We start from the raw sequence: 18812 nt of genomic DNA, 5'->3' as shown, positions 1-18812 counted from the left end.
CCTGGGTGATGAGTGGGTGGGCCACCTCATTCACCCACCCCACCGCCCGCTCCCCTCAGAATGCAGGATCTAAATCAGTGCCTCTGGAACTATACTTCTGGAATATTCCACATTAGAATCACCTAGGGAACTTAAAAATGCAGACCTCACGCCCTCACCCTGAATGCAAGAGTCTGCATCTGAGTAAGCTTGAGGGGTGGGCACGGGAGCTGGGACAGCAGCTGTCCCCCCCGCCTTGTGGTTTTCCTGTGTCTCTGCCATGTTCTTCCTCCTAGGGGCCAACCTCTTCATGTTCTCGGTAGAGTCAAGTTGATGTCGCTGGTCTATGGGTGGAGCCACTTAGCGACCATTTCTTGGGTTGCCATCCAGCCCACAGGGCTGGCTTGGGCGGGGGCCGCGGGCGAAGTCCCAGCATGCCGGGAGGTTGCCTGCCATCAGTGGGTCACAACAAGCTGACCAGTAGGAGGGCAACAACAAGAGGTCTTCAACCAGTCCATGACTGGGAATCCTAAGCCGCCAGAAAACCAGAAATCTGGGCCTCTGTCAGGATCCTTTCAGAATATGTGGAGGAGGAAACTTGTATTTTAAAAGCTTATGAGCCCCATACAGGAGGACAAGGAAAATAATTGGAGAGAAAGCCCTTCGTTGCTTCTGTGCACAGATGGACCTGGGGTGAGTTTGGCTGCAGGAACTTGATAGACCTGAATCGCTCTGTTTTGTAGAAGAATTTGGGGTTCAGAGTTGATGGGCAGTGGGGTGGCAGATGGAGAGAGAATGAGTGTGAGAAGGAAGGAGAGAGAGGAACCCAAAAGTCGGCTAGGGGAGCTCAAAGGAGGAGTGTCCAAGGTGAAATCTGTGGCTACTACCATGCTCTGTGGAAACTTCTCAAGCCTTTAAAAATATATTAAGTATACTATGGAAAAAGGCCATGTCAAATTGATTAATTTTATTTTTAAAATTAAATGCTCCCATAATCAAAATGTAAAACATTTGTGCTTCAAAGGACACCCTAAAAAATGAAAAGACCACCCACAAAATGGGAGAGTACATTTGCAAAGGACATATCTGATAAGAGACTTGTATCCAGAATATACAAAATACTCTTACAATTTCATAACAAGAAGATAAATAAACCAGTTTTTTTTAAGGTTTTATTTATTTATATGACAGAGAGAGACACAGCAAGAGAGGGAACACAAGCAGGGGGAGTGGGAGAGGGAGAAGCAGGCCTCCCACAGAGCAGGGAGCCCGATGCGGGGCTCGATCCCAGGACCCTGGGATCATGACCTGAGCTGAAGGCAGACGCTTAACAACTGAGCCACCCGGGCACCCCAATAAATAAACCAGTTTAAAAATGGGCAAAGGATCAGACTAGACACTCCTCCAAGGAAGATATACAAGTGGTCAACAAACACAGGAAAAGATGCTCCACATCACTAGTCCTAAGGGGAATGCAAATCAAAACCACACCGGGATGGGATACTATTTCACACCCACTAGGGTGGCTAGACTCAAAACAACATCATCGTAAGTACTGGTCAACCCAAGAGAAGGAAAAACCTGTGTACAGAAACTTGCACACACATGTTCACAGCAACAGGATTCATAATAGCCAAAAGGTAGAAGCAACCCAAATACACCATCAATAGGTGAATGGATACATAAGGTGGCATACTGATGCAGTGGAATATTATTCAGCCATAAAAGGAATGAAGTTCTTTTTCTTCTTTAAATATTTATTTATTTGAGAGAGAGATAGAGCACGTGCGGCAGAGGGAGAGGGAGAAGCAGGCTTCCCGCTGAGCAGGGAGCCCGATGCGGGGCTCGATCCCAGGACCTTAGGATCATGACCTGAGCCGAAGGCTGAGGTTTAACCGGCTGAGCCAACCCAGGCGCCCCAGGAATGAAGTTCTGATTCATGTTGCCGGATGGAAACACTGTGGATGGAAAACACTGTGCTGAGTGCACGGAACTGGACACAAAAGGTCACATAGTGTGACCATTTCCATGTGATTCCATTTATATGAAATGTCTAGAACAGGAAAATCCGGGAACAGATCGTAGATGAGGGGTTGCCTAGGACTGGTGCAGGTGGGGTTTTGGGATTGGGGGTTCTGGCTAAGGGGTATGGGATTTCTCTTTGAGGTGATGAAAATCATACACTTTGATGGGTGAATTGTATGTGAATTATTTCTCACTAAAACTATAAAGAAAATGGTACAGTCCGCAAAGAAATACAAAATGCCTGCAGATGGTGGTCTTTGTGAGCCAGTCATGGAGGGGCCAAGTGTCCCATGGGATCAGGGAGCGAGGCGTCCGCAGATGAAGCCCAGAAGTATTACTTGCAGGTGAAGCAGGAGCAACTGTCTTCTCTCTTTCCACCTGGAATTTAAAGATGGCTCAGGGAAGGATCTGGACTCCCAGGTGTGCAAAAGGAGTTTCAGACCAATGATGGGCTCCTAGGGGCAGGGAGACACCAGCCGGGGTCTAGTTAATGCAAGTGAGACCTTCACCAAGGAAATGTGCTTTATAGTTCCGTCCTTCTGGTGGAACCCCAGGAGCCCAGGTCCTCTTTGAGGGTGTTAGGGGCTGAGTTGTATCCCCCCAAACTCATATGTTCAAGTCCTAACCCCCAGCACGTCAGAATGTGACCTGATTTGGAGATAGGGTCTTTACAGAGACAATCAAGGTAATGAGGTCATTGGATGGGCCCTAATCCAATAGGACTGCTGTCCCTATAAAAATGGGAGATTTGAGAACAGACACACATACAAGGAGATTGACTCGGACATGAAGATGGCTGGCTGCGGGCCTGGGAGAGAGGCCCTTCCCCCAAGGCCCTTAGAAGGAACCACTGCTGACACCTTGATTTCTACTTCTGGCCTCCAGAAGTGGGAGAGAATACACTTCTGTGGTTTAGGCACCCCAGCGGTTGTACTTTGCTGTGCCCGCCCCCAGACACCAGTACAGAGGGCAGACGGAGGCTGTGCTGAACTGGGAGGGGCTTTGGCCCCAGAGCGGGGTAAGGGGAGAGCAGGGGGTGGGCCTGGCTGTGTGAGAGGCACGCTAGGACCCGGGACCGCCCCCCAACCACCACACACAGGTGCCTGAGTGTTGCAGGACCATGGCATCCCTCGGCCCCAGGAGGGCTCAGGATAGCCTGGTCGGCTGGGCCTAGGCCGACAGCAAGCCATCCCCAACCTCTCCTGAGGGCTTTACCCTGTCCCCTGGCAGATAGGCATGGCCTCCAGCCGCCCCTGCAGGGGCACATGGGACAGTATGTTCAGGCGCCCCGCCTGGTGGGCCCACCTTAGGGGTCTTGCAGGTCCTGCTACACTGTAGGCCAGGAGGTTCTGGGAACCTTCTCTGGACTTGGCAGCTGGGATACACTCTGCTCCAAGTGACCTGGCCAGCATTCCTCGGGACTTCCCCCAGCTGGATGACTTCATTTTCCAGAGCTCAGGGATCATCTCAGTCTGCTTTCCCAAGACTGCACTTTCCCGCTGCTCCTCCCCCATCTCAGGCTGATGAGGTTGGGGAAGAGGCCTGTTTCCAGGCTCTGAGATTCCTGCTCACTCCAGAGTGGAGCGGCCACAGCTAGAGCCATGGCCAACCCCTCCCAGACCCTTTAGTCTCCCTGTCTGTCCTCTGCTTCTGTCTCTGTGTCACACACACACACACACACACACACACACACACACACACAGAGCCCCACATCCGGCCTTTAGGGCAGGCTCCCCCCTCCCCCAACCCCTCCCTCCTCCCTCTTAAAAGAGCGACTTTCTCTCAGGAGCAGAAACCTCAGCTGGGAGAATCTGTGAGAAGGTGATGACTCAGTGGAGGCCCAGGGAGGGAGCTGCAGCCAAAGGGACTTTCTGTGGCGGTGGCGGGAAGCCTGCTTCTCTGAAGACTCTTCCTTACACCTGTTCTTGCCCACCAGGTCACAGCCCCTGGAGGCCTGAACAACCATGTGCTTCACCCAGGTATCGAGAGTGAGTAGGGAGGGAGGGGAGGGGGCGGTGGGCCCCGGATACCATTTCTGAACTGTGGGTCCCCCTTCTCCCACCTGTGCTGGCCCCCGGACCTGCTGATCCCTCCACATGCACCTGGCTCTGTCCCATTCTCCTAGACCAGTGGAGGAGCCCCCTGAGGAGGCAGGGGTCTGAGGCACTCAACAGGGCCCCAGTCTCATAATGAGCCTGAGCTTGCTTGGTCGAATGCTCTGCCATCACTGTCCTGAAATTCTGAATAATTGTTGACAAACAGCCTCACATTCTGAGTCATTCATTTTATTTATTTTTTTAAGATTTTATTTGTCAGAGGGAGGGAGAGAGAGAGCATGCACCGCATAAGCAGGGGAAGTGACAGGCAGAGCAGGCAGAGGGAGAAGCAGACTCCCCGCCGAGAGCGGGGAGCCCGGCATGGAGCTCAAGCCCAGGACCCCGGGATCATGACCTGAGCCGAAGGAGCTCAAGCCAGGACCCCGGGATCATGACCTGAGCCGAAGGCAGACGCTTAACCCAGTGAGCCACCCAGGAGTCCCTGAGTCATTCACTTTATAGAGCAGGTCCTTGTGGGGCCAGATTTCCTGTCTGGGGGTAAATTATGGGGGGCAGCTCTGTGTGTGTGTCGGGGTCCTGAGGAACAGGGTGTGCTGTGGGACAAGGGGGTTGCTCTAGGACCCGACATGTTTGTGGGGCAGCTGGAGAGGGCCAGAGGAAGCACCAATCGCAGTAGACCCTGTATGCCCTGGAAACCAGATGTGGCCCTAAGGTAGAGATGTGGGAGGGAGGCTCTGGTGTACCTCGCATTTCTGTGGGTCAAGCCAAGAGTCTGGGCAGGGGAGATGGGTCTGCAGAGTCTGCAGTCAGGAAGCGTTTCTGGCCACGGGTGTCCCTGCATCTCTGTCACCACCTCAGAGAAGACTGGCCACTGCCAATCCTTCCCTTGGCCAACTGTCAGCCTGGACGGAGAGCTCAGGTATTCGGTAACACGGTAGACCCTGCACTCTCCAGAGCAATGTTCCTAGGTGTGTGTGTGTGTGTGTGCGCGCATGCGTGCGCACGAATACAGCAAGTGTGGGGGGGTGGCAAGGTCACACGAGCCTGAAAAAAATTACTGTTACCTCCACAGGAAGGCAGAAGTCTGACTGAGATTTTACAACTCAGAATGGTAAGAAGCTCTTCCCAATGCATGGTTGGGGGAGTGAGGGGCGTCTGGGTCCTGCTGTGTGGAGCTAGGAATGTCCAGCCCACCTGGGCCCTGGGGGCGGGGGTGGGGAGGATCAGGCCTTTCTTTCCCACCGCTGCCTCTCCTCCCCTCACAGCACCAGATGGTGGACAGTTTCTTTAACAATCATCGACATCAACCAGAAGGACAAGAGCAGGTGGGTCACTGTGCCCCCCACTCGCCTGCTCTCTACAGTTTGGCTTGGGTGGGTGGTTTCACGATGATGGTGGTGATGGAGAAGATGAAGATGCTGCCCCAGGTTTGCCCATTCCTTCCACTGGACAGATCCTCGCAATAGGCTAATCTCTCAGTTCACACCTGTGTGGCAGGTGTGTGCACAGGTGAGGAATGCAGAGTCCCAGGGAGGCTGAGGAATGTGTCCAAGTCACTGGGCATATCGATGACAGGGCAGGGATGCCAGACACCTGGTCCCCAGACCCCTGGGCTGGACCCAGCTATGGGGGCCTGGTGAGCCGAGAACAGCCCGGGAGCTTGGGGATAAGACTGAGTGTGGGAGACGCTGGGAGGATTAAACGAGTGATTTTTCCCCAACAGGAGCAGGTCGCGCTACTGCAGCTGGAGGTGAGTTGGGCATGGCTCCTCCTCCACAGCTTAGTCCCCAGGGTGATGCTCAGCCGCGTTACTGGGTCTGGGCTCCTGGCTCCCTGTTGACTCACCTGGCCCCATGGAGGTGACAGGGGACTGCAGACTGCAGCAGGCAGGAGCAGGCCGGTAGCCTCCGCACCCTCTTCTCCCCAGGACGACTTCAATGAGGCCTTGCTCGACGCCGCCATGGATCTGCATTATCAGAACAGCAATCAGGTGCGTGGGAGGCGCCCGCCTCGGCCCTCCTTGCTTCCCTTCCCCACCTGTTCTGTCTGGATTTTGGTGTGGCCATGTATGGACACAGGGGGAAGGGATGCCCCTCGAGACCGGGGAGGTGGCAACCTCCGGCACCGGCCTCCCCCGCCCAGCACATCCGGGCAAGAGCCCCCTCTCCGCCCTCAGTGCCGCGTGCGCTGGGCCCCGAGGGCCGGGGGCCGGGCTCCGATCGAGGCTGGTCAGGGTCCGCACCACGTCGGTGGTTTATGCCGGGAGAGGGGGAGGAAGTCGGCGGGAGAAGTCCGCGCATGTGGGGACCTGCTGGCGGGAAAGCGGGCAGCTTCGTCTGCGGGCTTCTGTCTCCCAGATTCTCAGGAAGGTTGGGAGGCCTCAGCCCGGGGCCAAGACCCGAACGGCCTCCCAACCCCATCCCTGCAGGACTCCTCTCCGTTACTTCCCGAGGTGCGGCAGGAACTGCGCTCCAGGGTCCGGAGGTCCTCTGTCCTTTCCCTGGAAGACCAGAGTCCTGAGGGCTGCTCTCCCAAGGAGTCCTTTTGTAAGCGAGCCCTGAGGTCCTTTCAGAGGCTGCTGAGCTGCCTCTGGCAGAAGTGGCAGGCCGCGCTGGCTTGGCTGAAGAAGACCCTGGCTGCTGGCGTGCAGGCCCTTTGCAGGGCGGTGGAGGCCATCTGGAGTGTGTTTAACGATTTCTGCTCCTTCATGGCTCAGGTCATCAGGAGCGCCATCCAGGCCTAGCCAAGCCCCCCTGACCGGTATCCTTCCCCAGGGCTGGCCCGTCGCTCTGGCTGTGGTGTCTTAATAAAAGTTGGTCAAACCCAGCAGAGTGCCTGTGGTGTCGGGAGCAGGGGGCCCCAGTGGTTGGGGGGGACATGTGTCACGTGGACCCGCACTGGGGTCCACCTGACCGCTCTAAATCTGTACGTGGGACACCGGTGTCACAACTGGTCACGGACTCGTGGTGAGGACTGTAAGGCCGATGCCTTGCCTGATGCATAGTAGAGACTCAGTAAATGGTGCTCCCAGAGCAGCAGGGCGCTCGGGCCTGAGGAGCTTTCAGCCCTCTTTTCTTCTCCTGACCCGAGTCTTCATCCTTCGCTGGGCCACAGAAGCTCCTCGGTCTTCCTTCCAAGATCAGAGGCCTTGAGGTTGGGGCATGGTGGGGGCAGGATGGAGGACGGATGGGGAGGGAAGGGTACCCCTGCCTGTGCCAGGCAGAGAGGCAGCTTGGGGGGGGAGGGCAGGAGTCACGTCTTAGGCCTGCGGCCTGTGGCCTGGTGTGGGTCTGCAAATGCAGGAACTGGGGGGAGGAGGAGAAGGCCAGGGCTGGAAGGGCTCAGGTCAGCTCATCATTTTTCTTTTCTTTTTTTTTTCAAAGATTTTATTTATTTATTTGACAGAAAGACACAGCAAGAGAGGGAACACAAGCAGGGGGAGTGGGAGAGGGAGAAGCAGGCTTCCCGCTGAGCAGGGAGCCCGATGTGGGGCTTGATCCCAGGACCCCGGGATCATGACCTGAGCTGAAGGCAGATGCTTAACAACTGAGCCACCCAGGCACCCCTCTTTTTTTGTTGTTGTTTTAAGATGATTTATTTGAGAGAGAGAGAGAGTGTGGAGGCAGAGAGCGACTCTTTCTCAAGCAGACTACCGGCTGAGCGGGGAACCCAATGCAGTGCAGGCCCAACCCATGAGCTCAAGCAAGACCAGACCTGAAACTGAGGCTCAGCTAACTAAGCCACCAGGCACCCCTCCTCCTTTCCCCCAAGCTCCCCCGCCCCCCACTGACTTCCTGCTTCTGGTAGCTGCACACAGATTTTTGCACTGGGAGTGTCCGGCCACAAATAGCGGCTGCTGAGGTGGCGCTGAGGGGTTGGTTCCAGGGCCCCGACCTGAGAACAGAGCAGAAGGAAGGAGGAAATGGGCCTGGGGCAGGGGACCACAGGCACTCCGCTGGGTCTGAGAAGGATGCTGAGGTGAGAGAGGCATGTGGGGAGGGGCTTGGGAGCCAGGAGGCCTCAAGGACTGGGGGCGCTTCTGTGAGTCAGCATTCCCCTCTCCTGTCGGCCAGCTTCTTCAGAGCCTTTTGGATCGTAGGAAAGAAACTCTTGATTCTTAGAAAAATCGCCTGCCTGGGGGCCACCTGTGAGTCCAGCAGGAGGCGACAATGGCTGAAGCATAACCTGCTAGTAACTTCTTGGTGGCCCTGATCATCCTCAGGGACCCTGCTTGCTCGCAGCCTCTGCCCTACAGGGGAGAGTGTTGGGGGGATCTTCCCCTTGGCCGTGTCCTCTCTCCCCACTTCCTGTCAGCATTTGGGTTGTTTTAGATCCTTGCCCTGCATTTTCAAGTGACCCTGTGTCACACTGCCACTTCTCCTTGTGGCTTCTGCACTGATTTCCCTTGAGGAAACCCTCCTCCTGTGCTGACATCAGGGGCTTTTATGAACCCATGGCCCCATCAAAGTCACCGTCAACCAGAGCCTAGACAACTTCCAGGCTCTTCTCGTTGGTCTCCCTTGTCTTGCCTCTTTCAAGCCAAATCTATCTAGCACCAAGGTCAAAACAATTTCATTGCAAAATGAAGTAACTCCCTGCTTAAAACCCTCCCCTCTTCCCATCATAAATATACTCTGACTGGGGCGCCTGGGTGGCTCGGTCAGTTAAGCATCTGCCTTCAGCTCAGGTCATGATCCTGGGGTCCTGGGATCGAGCCCCGCATCAGGCTCCCTGCTTAACGGGAAGCCTGCTTCTCCCTCTCCCCCTCCCCCTGCTTGTGTTCCCTCTCTCGCTGTCTCTCTCTGTCAGATAAGGAAAATCTTTAAAATAAATAAATAAATAAATAAATAAATAAATAAATAAATAAATAATAAATACATAAATAAATAAACTCTAACCTTGGCCTCTAAGGTGGTCTGTATCATCAGGTTCCTACAGAGCTCCCTCAGGGACAGTGTTCTTCAGCTGCCTGCTCAGCAGCTCAGGGCCTTTGCACATGCTGTTTCCTCTGCCAGGTATGCCCTTCCCCCAGTTCTTCTGTGGTTGCCTCTCCCTTCTATTTCAGGCCTTGTTCTCCTCAATAGCCCAGCACATTCCATAGTACACAGTAGGTGCTCAAGAAATAATAAAGCCTCCAAATGCTGTGGGTTCTCCCAACTCCTTACTCTCTTAGTTGACTAAGAAAATTATCTTCTTGAAATTTTCTGCTCTGGGGTCTTCCACGAGTCTAATTTGTTCTGTGACATCCAGGGACTCTCTGTACCCTACCTGATCTTCCTCCCAAACCCCAAAAGCATAGACCTTCCCCAGGCTCAGAGCTTCCCACTCAATTGTGCCCAAGAACCATCTCTACTTTCCCACATTTGGGAGCGGATTTTCCCCAAGTCCCGTGAGCACTTGTTGACGAGTTCACCTCATGTTCACAAACATCTGCTAAACAGCAATTACGTGTCAGGTTGGAGGGACAAAAACAACTTAGAAAAAAAAGTGTGGGTACAAAAAGCCACAGACAGAAGCAGGAAGAGCATGTGTGTCCTCTGCAGCTGAGGGGGGCTGTTTTCTTTCCTGTGGTCTTAACAGAAGTCTCATGATTTTAAACCTGTCTATTAGTTGTGAAAAAAACAACCTGTCTTCCAGAGTAGAGAAGAGGCCAAAATTGCCTGGTAGGTAGAAGGTGTGGAAATCAGCCAAACCAGCTTTGGGTTTACAGGATCATGGGTCGTTAGGGGTCTCGAGCCCACAATCCAACTTGGCCATCAAGCAGGTTTCATTTCATCTGCTAGCATCTTCAAGTTGAACTAGTTACCTACATTCCAAAAACAAGGTTTCCCGTAAGAACCCAGAATCTGGGAAGTTAAATTTTATTCCATTTTAATTAATTCAAGCAGCCACATGTGGCTAGAGGATACTGTATCGGACAACAGAGATTAGGGGCAGACTCCAGAGAAGGGAAAATTCCAGGGCGGCGTTCGGTGGCCTTCCTCACAGCTGGCTCTGAGAGTTGGCACCCCTCTGCCAGCCCCCCAACTCTGGGCCTTTCCGGGGGGGGGGGTGTGTGGGCGGGGCTCTCTCTGGGCCTGCTCCTATCTAGAGTACCGTAGAAGGAGCTGGGGTAGGGAAGGGAAAAGGCATCCCCGTCACAGTGCTGAGGGTAACAGACAGCGTTTTGGTGGATCTCAAAAAAATTAGAAGAGTGGTTTTCAAGAAGGCCGTTTTACTTTAGGTACTTTGATTTCTTTCTTTTTTTTTTTTTTAAGAATTTATTTATTTATTTGAGAGAGAGAGAATGAGAGAGAGCACATGAGAGGGGTTAGGGTCAGAGGGAGAAGCAGACTCCCCGCCGAGCAGGGAGCCCGATGCGGGACTCGATCCCGGGACTCCAGGATCATGACCTGAGCCAAAGGCAGTCGCTTAACGAACTGAGCCACCCAGGCGCCCTACTTTAGGTACTTTGAAATACAGCCCTGCGGCCAGGGAGAGATGCCTGGGGCGGCGCGGGGGCGGGTGAACTAACCCGCAGGGTTGGTGGAGCCCGAGGGAGGCCGGGGGAGCGGGGCCCCGGGACGTCCTCTGCAGGCCACCGGGGAGAGGCGCGCAGGGCAGGCCCGGCGGAGCCCGGGTGAGGTTAGTACAGGGTCTCGCGGGCGTGCGTTCTCAGGTGCCGCAGCAGGTGCGAGTTGCGGCTGAAGCTGCGGCCACACTGTGCGCACGAGTAGGGCCTCGCGCCGGTGTGCACCAGCATGTGGCGCAGCAGGTTGCAGCTGCGGCTGAAGCTCTTGCCGCACTCCCGGCACTCCTGGGGGGGCTCGGCCTGCCGGGCCGCCGCCTCGCTCCCGGCCCCCGCGTGGGTGGCCAGGTGCCGCTGCAGGTGCGCGTTGCGCCGGAAGCTGCGGCCGCACGTCGGGCAGCCGTAGGGCCGCTCGCCGGTGTGGCTGCGGCGGTGGCGGGCCAGGTTGGAGCTGTTGCGGAAGCGGTAGCCGCACGTGTCGCAGGCGTGGGGCTTCTCCCCGGTGTGGATGCGCTGGTGGCGCGCCAGGTGGGCGCTCTGGCTGAAGCCTTCGCCGCACTCGCTGCAGCGGCAGGGCTTCTCGCCCGTGTGGCTGCGCCGGTGGCGGGCAAGGTCCTGGGTCTGGCTGAAGGTCTTGCCGCACTGGGCGCAATGGTGGGGCCTCGGGCCGCCGTGGGTCAGGAGGTGGCGGGCCAGACCGGCCCGGCGCACGAAGCGCTTGCCGCAGTGCGGGCAGCTGTAGGGCTTCTCGCCCGTGTGCACCCGCTGGTGGCAGACCAGCTGGGAGCTCTGGCTGAAGCTGCGGCCGCAGACCTGGCAGGAGAAGGGCCGCTCGCCCGTGTGCACGCGCCGGTGGGCCCCCAGGTGCTCGCTGCGCCGGAACGCCTTGCCACAGTCCCCGCACACGTAAGGCCTGCGCTCGGGGCCCGGGCGCAGGCTGCCCGAGCACTCAGAGCACTGGTGGCCCTTGTCCTTGGCGTGGATCCGCAGGTGGCGCTTGAGGCTGGAGCGGCGCTGGAAGGTCTGGCCACAGTGAGAGCACAGGACCACGGCCAGCTCGCGCGCTTCGCTCTTGGTCTCGGGGACGCATGGGGACTTCTGGTCCTGGGCGTGCGCCAGCAGGTGCTGCATGAGGTTGGCCCGGCGCTGGAAGCCCTGACCGCACTCGGCACACAGAAAGGCGGGCTCAGAGGAGTGAGTCTGAAGGTGTTTGTTCAGATGTGAGCTCTGGCGGAAGCGGTGGCCGCAGACGTGGCAGGCGTGTGGCCGCTCGTCCGTGTGCGTGCGCATGTGCAGCTTGAGGATGGAACTCCGGCCGAAGCTCTTCCCGCAGCACTGGCACGGAAAGGCCCGAGCGCCGGGGTGAGACCGCAGCTGGTGGGCCTCCAGGCGGGCCAGCTCCCGGAAGCTCAGCCCGCAGTCTGTGCAGATGAATTCCATCCCTGGCTCCGACCTGGGTGTCTCCCCAGCCACTTGGACCTCCAGAATGTCACTCCTGCCGTGAGCGGACCCTCCTTCACCGGAGGCACTCACCTCTGGGCCCGGCCCCAGCACCTGAAGGTGGGGCTCTTCTGCCACCCCAGGACCATCTGCCCCAGACTCTGTGGAGACGGCAGCAGGCCAGGCCACCCCTTTGGGCTCCTCTTTAAACTCCTCATCTGCGGTTTTGTTTTCAAATCCTGGGAAAGAAGCAGAAAACGGGGACAGGCAGGCGTATTCTTAGAGGCTCCCAGGAATCGCCTAGAACCCCAACGCCTCAAAGCAGAAAGAAACCCGGGGTTCCTGCAAAGCTGGTGGGTGGGCAGATGGGGAGGGTAAAAACCAGACAACATAGAATTTACCATAGTAACAGCTTTACTTTTTTTTTTTTTTAATTTTTAAGTAGGTTCCATGCCCAGTGTGGAGCCCAAACTGGGCCTTGAACTCACGAGCCTGAGATCAAGACCTGAGCTGAAACCAAGAGTTGAAAGCTTAACCAGCTGAGCCAGCCAGGCACCCCAATGACTACCCATTTTAAAAGCTCAAAGTTAACGGGGTTGATGATTAGATCAGACACAATGAGCCTTTAAAATAAATGAATGATTGACTGAACGAAGGAAGAAATGAATGAATCCTCATCAAGATAGCCCATTTTTATATATTTTTAAGATTTTATTTATTTGAGAGAGAGAGAGATCGGACAAGTGCATGTGCATGCACGGGTAGGAGGAGGGGCAGAGGGAGAAGCAGACTCCCCTCTGAGCAGGGAGCCTGAGGCGGGGCTTGATCCGGGGACCCTGAGATCATGACCTGAGCGGAAGGCAGACGCTTAAACGACTGAACCACCCAACCCCACATAGCCCATTTTTAGCCAAAGAGGCCAAAAGTCAGGTAGGATCTGAGCCTCAGGGACCATTCTTGAAACACAAAGAGCCTTCAGCGGTAATAAGCGGGAAGGGCCTCTTACCCAGAGGGTGCGCCGGCCAAGCCTTCTTTGCTGGGACATCTTCAAAGGTCAGGGACTCCTGTAACAAAAGGATGGGCAGAGACCCTCGGTGAGAGAGGGTCCCCCTATGACCTGAGGGGGATGATGAGCTTTTAAGGTTTAAATGAAGGAAGACATGGATTCGCTACAACTGCAGAGGCCGAGGACATCCAGGGCAGAACATTCTGGAATGAGGGTACTAGTCCAGCTCACCAGCACAGCTGCCAGCTCCTGATCTCGGGAGTTTTCCTCCAGCCATAGGACAGGGCCCTGGGGGACTGACAGCATGGGGGTGGGGTGGGGAGAGCTGTTAGAAGCCAGACTTACCCTCCACTTGGCTACAGGGAGTGCACCTGTTGCCAGGGCCCCAAGAGAGACATTGGCTCTCTCCCATCCCCGTCAAAGAGGGAGGCTGCCTATTTCTCACCCCACCCTCCACCCTCACATACCGTGCCTCCCAGCTCCCACCTTCCCGGGGTACCAACTCCTCACCAGTCTCTTGCAGGGCCTGGAATGTCCTCTTGGGACCTGGGCTCAGTGGCTGCTTTGCACTTGGGGGATGTCTCCAGGTCTCCAGCTCAGCGGGCTTGGAAGGCCCTGGCTGGGATGGCAGGGGTTCCCTCGGTGCCTCCAGGGCTGGAGGTCCTTCTGAGGGCACTTCCTTTTTGGGGCTGTGACTGGAGACCTGGGAAGAGCCCCCCTGTTCCTCCAAAGTGATGTCTGCCCGGGGACAGTTCTTACCAGTGTTAAAACTAAAATCCTGTTCAAAATACATCTATGTTAGGCGACGGACAGGACAGGGCAATAGTCCCTGTCCTACTGACTCCCAAGGGAAACGCGACCAAGGAAAGGTGAGAGGCGGCAGAGGTAGGAGGTTAAAAAGAAATTAGTGGAGGGAGGGAAACGGAGCGATTTCTTCATGGGGCACTGAAGTCCCCGTCTCCCTACCTGCTGTCCAGCCACCACCCTCTTACCAGGGGCCCCACGGCGCTGGACTCCCTCTGGACTCCCTCCAGCAGCAGCACCACCTCCTCCCCGTCCCTGAGCTGCTGGCCCTGCAGCCGAGCCAGGAGGTGGGGGGGCAGCACGCTCAGGAACTGCTCCAGCACCAGCAGCTCCAGGATCTGCTTCTTGGTGTGCAGAGCCGGCCTCAGCCAGTGGTTGCAGAGCTCCCGGAGCCGGCTCAGGGACGCCCTCGGCCCCATGTCCTCCTGATATTGGAAGCATCTGAAGAGCTGGTGAGCCACCTCGGGCCGGGGCCTGGCCTGTGCATGCCTGACGTCCTCCTGACCAGCAGCCTCCTCTTCCTCCAGTTTGACTGCTCCAAGCTGCTCTGGCTCTCGGGCAGCCGGGACGGGCTCTTCAAGCATCCTTCAGCTTGGGGCGTAGCTCGCTGCAGCAGGTGCCACTCTCGGGTCTCTCCCTCTCTGCTCCCACACCTGTGGTGTTAAGAAATGCCGAAGATGTGGCCTCCAGAGGAAGCACTTCTCTCATTGGTCATGGGTAAGGACTCAGAGAGCAGGACAGCCCAAGGCCCCAGCCTGACCAAAACACTAAAAGGCAGAGAAAACCGATAGTTCTGTCTTTTCGTCCCTTCCTGCAGCATTCAGAACTTCACCCCAGTGATCAAAATTGGCATTCCTGAGACAGGACGGTTGAGTTTCCCTGCCTCTCGATGCTGTGCCGTGGGGAGCGTGCAGCAGCATCAAAGATGCGCCGTTGCCAAAAATGTTTCATGGCGATACAATCCAGCTCGACTTTAGCCCCAGCTTTGCATTGCAAGGAATAAGAACGGGTGGGGGTGGGGGTGGGGGTGGTGGATAAGAGTGATGGTGTTGGGGCGCCTGGGTGGCTCAGTCATTAAGCGTCTGCCTTCGGCTCGGGTCATGATCCCAGGGTCCTGGGATCGAGCCCCGCATCGGGCTCCCTGCTCGGTGGGGAGCCTGCTTCTCCCTCTCCCACTCCCCCTGCTTGTGTTCCCTCTTTCGCTGTGTCTCTGTCAAATAAATAAATAAAATCTTTAAAAAAAAAAAAAAAGAGTGATGGTGTCTAAGGTACAAACTTGTAACTAGGAGCAAATAATCCACAGAGATCTAATGCACAATATAATGAATACAGACAATAATAGTGTACTAGAAGTATGTAATGGAATAAATATCACTCCCCTGACAATCATATTACAATATATGAATGTACCAAAGTAACATGCTGTACACCTTTAAGGTATACAACGTTACATGTAAAATTTATTCAATTAAAAAAAAAAAAAAGAACGGGGAGCCTCCGTGGTGCGGTCGGTTGGGCGCCTGACTCTCAGTTTCAGCTCAGGTCATGGTCTTGAGGTGGTGGAATGGAGCCCTGGGTGGGGCTCAGCACTTGTCCCAGAGTCAGCTTGGGATTCTCTCTCCCTCTCCCACCTGTGCTCTTTCTCTCTTTAGAATAAATAAATAAATAAATCTTAAGAACAAACAAACAGGGCGCCTGGGTGGCTCAATCCTTAAGCGTCTGCCTTCGGCTCGGGTCATGATCCCAGGGTCCTGGGGTCATGATCCCAGGGTCCTGGGATCGAGTCCCACATCGGGCTCCCTGCTCGGCAGGAAGCCTGCTTCTCCCTCTCCCACTCCCCCTGCTTGTGTTCCTGCTCTCGCTCTCTCTCTCTCTGTCAAATACATAAATAAAATCTTAAAAAAAAAAAAAGAACAAACAAACAAGTGAGGTGATCCCTCAAAGAAACAATGGAACAAATTGCGAATTCGGAATATCCCGGCAAACAACTGGCCCAGTTTCTTCGGTGTTATTTTAACAAGCGCCTGTAGGGGGAGCGTTGCTCTAGAGGAAACTAACAGCCACACACGCAAATGAATGAACTTTGACTGGAGACGGATGTTTTTATATTATTTTAAAAAATATTTTATTTAGGGGTGCCTGGGTGGTTTAGCTGGTTAAGCGCCTGCCTTCGGCTCAGGTCATGATCCCAGCGTGCTGGGGATCCCTGTTCAGTGGGGAGCCTGCTTCTCTCTCTCCCTCTCAAATAAATAAATAAATAAAATCTTTTTAAAAAATTAAAAAATGTATGTATTTGAGAGAGAGAGAGAGCATGAGCGGGGGGAGGGGCAGAGGGAGCTCTAACTGTGCAAGGGGGAGGGGCAGAGGGAACTCTAACTGAACCACCCAGGCGCCCCCCCTTGTGCTGTTCTTTCAGTGTCTCTGAAAAATTGACAGTTTTGAAGATAATAGGTGTGCATGTGTTGGCAAGGGTGGGGGGAGCTCATGCATGTGATTCCTCCTTGACCAGACATCCTGACTCTCACTTTACTGCTCTGGAGGTGGTTCTCAGCAGTCAAGGCCAAGGCCACCCAGGTGGTCAGTGCAGGGCTGAGCACCCACCTGGTGTTCCAATCTCATTTCCCAGGGTTCTGCCAGAGACAGAGGCCAGGATGAGCCAGAGAGCGGGGAGGGGTGGGTGGGTCTCCAGATGAGAGACCAAGACTAAGGCTTACGACTGGCAGAAATTTGTGACAGATAGGGTCCCAAGGCCGACAAAAGTGGCTCTGCCCACTTCAGAGGCCTCTCGTGGGTACACTCTTGGGAGCTGGGTGATGGGCAGGAGAGGCCATTGTTTTTTTTTCTTTCCTAAATTTTTTTTTTTTTTTTTAAATTCTGGATTCTTCCTGGGTCTATCTCTCTGGAAAGTATCCACCCCCAAGTAGCAATAAAAGTGTTAACTGGCCACCAGGGGGCAATGGTTCCACACACGGACCACCTCCCAAGCTCTCTTCCCAAGCCCGCACCAGGCCCTCCCCTGCCAGAGGGCTAAGGGGCTACTACTCTTTCCTTGTGGGGCCGCCCAGATCTACCAACAGGGAGATGCCTCAAGTTCAGCCTCACCCAGAGGACTCAGTTCAGTCCTTCAGCAGAACCCAGAGGGCTTTCATCGTCCTGAATAGGCCAGCACTTTTGCTCCAGAGTTTTGAGGCACTTTTATATTTTAATTTGGGCCAAAATTACTTTATGGAAACAAAAACCCAAGCTCCAACATTTGTCTGCCCTCCCTGCTCTCTGGCCTCAAGGCTACAAGTGAGCTTCTCCCCAGTCTGTCCCCTGACCCAAACCCCATGGACATCCCAAGCACGGGCAAGGGAAAAGAGGCTCTTGCGTCACTCTGCACCACATAAAGGGAGTAGAGCAGTGCTGGGCACCTGGACGACAGCACGTGGTGGGCGTGCAGGAGTGCTAGCAATCGCAGTTCTCATTATTACTTAGCAACAACACAAATGACCACAGCTAACAGTCGGTCCCATCACTGGCCCATTTTACAGCTGAAGACAACAAGGCTCAGAGGTACAGACATTTGCCAAGGAGGTAACCCAGCCTTGGCAATGCCGCCAGGGAGGAGTCGGCCTGGCCAAGAGCTTTGGACAGTTTATTGAGCCCCCTTGTTGCGGGACTAGGGGGCTCCCTGAGGCTCCTGTTCAGCTGGGGGGAATGAGGTGTGGCAGAAGAGAGGAAAGTGGGTTTTAAACCTGGCTGGTCACTTCCCACCCGAGGAGGAGGATGATGGGGATGCTGAAGACCCAGGCTTCCATCCTGGACACCTGACCAGGCTGGCGCTCATCTCTCCAGCCAGCCTCCCCCTTCCTGCTTCTCCCCAGTCTCCTGCCCAGCCGCGCCCAGCCGCGGAGCCAACATTCTTTCCCGCATTTGGCATCTGACCCCGCATGGGGCACCTCCCACCCCTTGGCGGCTCTCTGCAGGGACTCCACAACACACCAGCAACCTGTCTCTCCCTGTCCACTGTCGTGCTGTACCACAACCATGGTTGAGTGTCTCTCTCCCCTTGGCAAGTAGGAACCGCGTCTTGTTCAAAACGGTTCCCTTAGCTCTTGAAGGGGCTTCAGCGTTTGTTAGTAGAAATAACAAAATGAGAATGATAATGCCTACCTGGAAGGTGTGCTACTGAGGAATGCATGCAAAAATGTCTGATGCAGAAAAGCTCTCTGGTAAGTGTTCAGGAAAATGGGCTTTTGTTTCATTGTTTTGGCAGCATGAGCAAAATAATAGAACCAATCACGGGTAATCAGTCACCTTGTAATAATAGCTGGCAGGTACTGAGTGCTAATATGTATGGGCTCTCAGCTCAGGGTTGCTTAATCCCACCCCAGCCTGTGTGGTAAATTATAATTTCTCCATTTGACACAGGGTAAAGACCACGCTCCAGGAGGATGGGTGACTTGCTCAAGGTCACACCAGGTGGAGCCAGGATTTTCTTTAAGGTAAGAACACTGATCTTGACCACTATGCAAAAGCTCAGAAACAGAAAAGGACCCAATTTCTCTCTCTCCCTGTGCAATTTGCCTAGTTTTAGCCAGAATATCACAGCGCAAATCGGAGAAAAAAAAAATGAGATTCCAAGGTCTAGCCCTTGGGCCTAGACACACGCAGGGGTGCCCGGAACCTCCAGGTGAGGTCTTGCCAAAAGGTTTGAAAGAGATGGAATTTAAGGGAAGTTGGCCTGAAAGTCTCTCCCTCCCCCCTCAGTCTTCAGGACAAAAGCTCTGTTCATATGCACATCTGTGGGGGGTGGGAGGCTCTTCAGCCACCCTCCAATATTCGACCAGCTTAATCTGGAGCCCAGAGAGGTGGGGAGGCAATGGCTGGACCTGCCCAGGCTGGAGGTGCTGCCACAAGACCCACGCAGACAGCAGGAGAGCCCAGAGCCAGGATCCTTGGCCAGGAACCCTCCCTTTCTCCCTGGACACGGCTGGCAGGAGATTGGTTG

General features: G+C 55.0%; 2 protein-coding genes across 3 annotated transcripts; one reads left to right on the top strand and one right to left on the bottom strand.

Annotated features, from left to right (window-relative positions):
- The first annotated feature begins 3733 nt into the window (after nucleotides 1-3733).
- IL32 (interleukin 32) lies at nucleotides 3734-6887 on the top strand. The gene is made up of 7 exons (XM_031023414.2): nucleotides 3734-3825; nucleotides 3941-3992; nucleotides 5134-5172; nucleotides 5327-5386; nucleotides 5785-5811; nucleotides 5989-6051; nucleotides 6490-6887. Exons 2-7 carry the CDS (start codon nucleotides 3969-3971, stop codon nucleotides 6802-6804), a joined length of 528 nt encoding a protein of 175 aa, XP_030879274.1. The 5' UTR covers nucleotides 3734-3825; nucleotides 3941-3968; the 3' UTR covers nucleotides 6805-6887.
- A 3630-nt stretch (nucleotides 6888-10517) lies between these two features.
- On the bottom strand, nucleotides 10518-14403 carry ZSCAN10 (zinc finger and SCAN domain containing 10). 2 transcript variants are annotated; one of them, XM_081820223.1, is made up of 5 exons: nucleotides 14008-14403; nucleotides 13526-13793; nucleotides 13247-13311; nucleotides 13016-13073; nucleotides 10518-12248 (listed from the first exon to the last, which is right to left on the bottom strand). In XM_081820223.1, exons 1-5 carry the CDS (start codon nucleotides 14401-14403, stop codon nucleotides 10687-10689), a joined length of 2349 nt encoding a protein of 782 aa, XP_081676349.1. In that variant the 3' UTR covers nucleotides 10518-10686. The 2 variants fall into 2 exon arrangements, with proteins under 2 accessions (XP_081676349.1, XP_081676350.1); XM_081820224.1 differs by lacking the exon at nucleotides 13526-13793 and having other exon boundaries at nucleotides 14008-14326.
- Between the last annotated feature and the right edge of the window lie 4409 nt (nucleotides 14404-18812).

This window comes from Leptonychotes weddellii, chromosome 5 (genome assembly GCF_054177405.1).
Source record: "Leptonychotes weddellii isolate Sample4059 chromosome 5, ASM5417740v2, whole genome shotgun sequence".
In the NCBI taxonomy this organism is placed as follows: domain Eukaryota; kingdom Metazoa; phylum Chordata; class Mammalia; order Carnivora; family Phocidae; genus Leptonychotes; species Leptonychotes weddellii.
Note: the sequence above shows the minus strand (reverse complement) of the source record. Positions and strands in the feature narration are given on the sequence as shown.

Bases quoted from the DNA above. Each gene is read 5' to 3' on its own strand.
- ZSCAN10 (XM_081820223.1), bottom strand. From the start codon at position 14,403: ATGCTTGAAGAGCCCGTCCCGGCTGCCCGAGAGCCAGAGCAGCTTGGA. The intron at 13,794-14,007 runs GTAAGAGGGTGG...TATTTTGAACAG, and splicing joins CCAGCGCCGTGGGGCCCCTG to GATTTTAGTTTTAACACTGG. The intron at 13,312-13,525 runs GTGAGGAGTTGG...CCATGCTGTCAG, and splicing joins CCAGGCCCTGCAAGAGACTG to TCCCCCAGGGCCCTGTCCTA.
- IL32 (XM_031023414.2), top strand. From the start codon at position 3,969: ATGTGCTTCACCCAGGTATCGAGA. The intron at 3,993-5,133 runs GTGAGTAGGGAG...TTACCTCCACAG, and splicing joins GCTTCACCCAGGTATCGAGA to GAAGGCAGAAGTCTGACTGA. The intron at 5,173-5,326 runs GTAAGAAGCTCT...CTCCCCTCACAG, and splicing joins AGATTTTACAACTCAGAATG to CACCAGATGGTGGACAGTTT.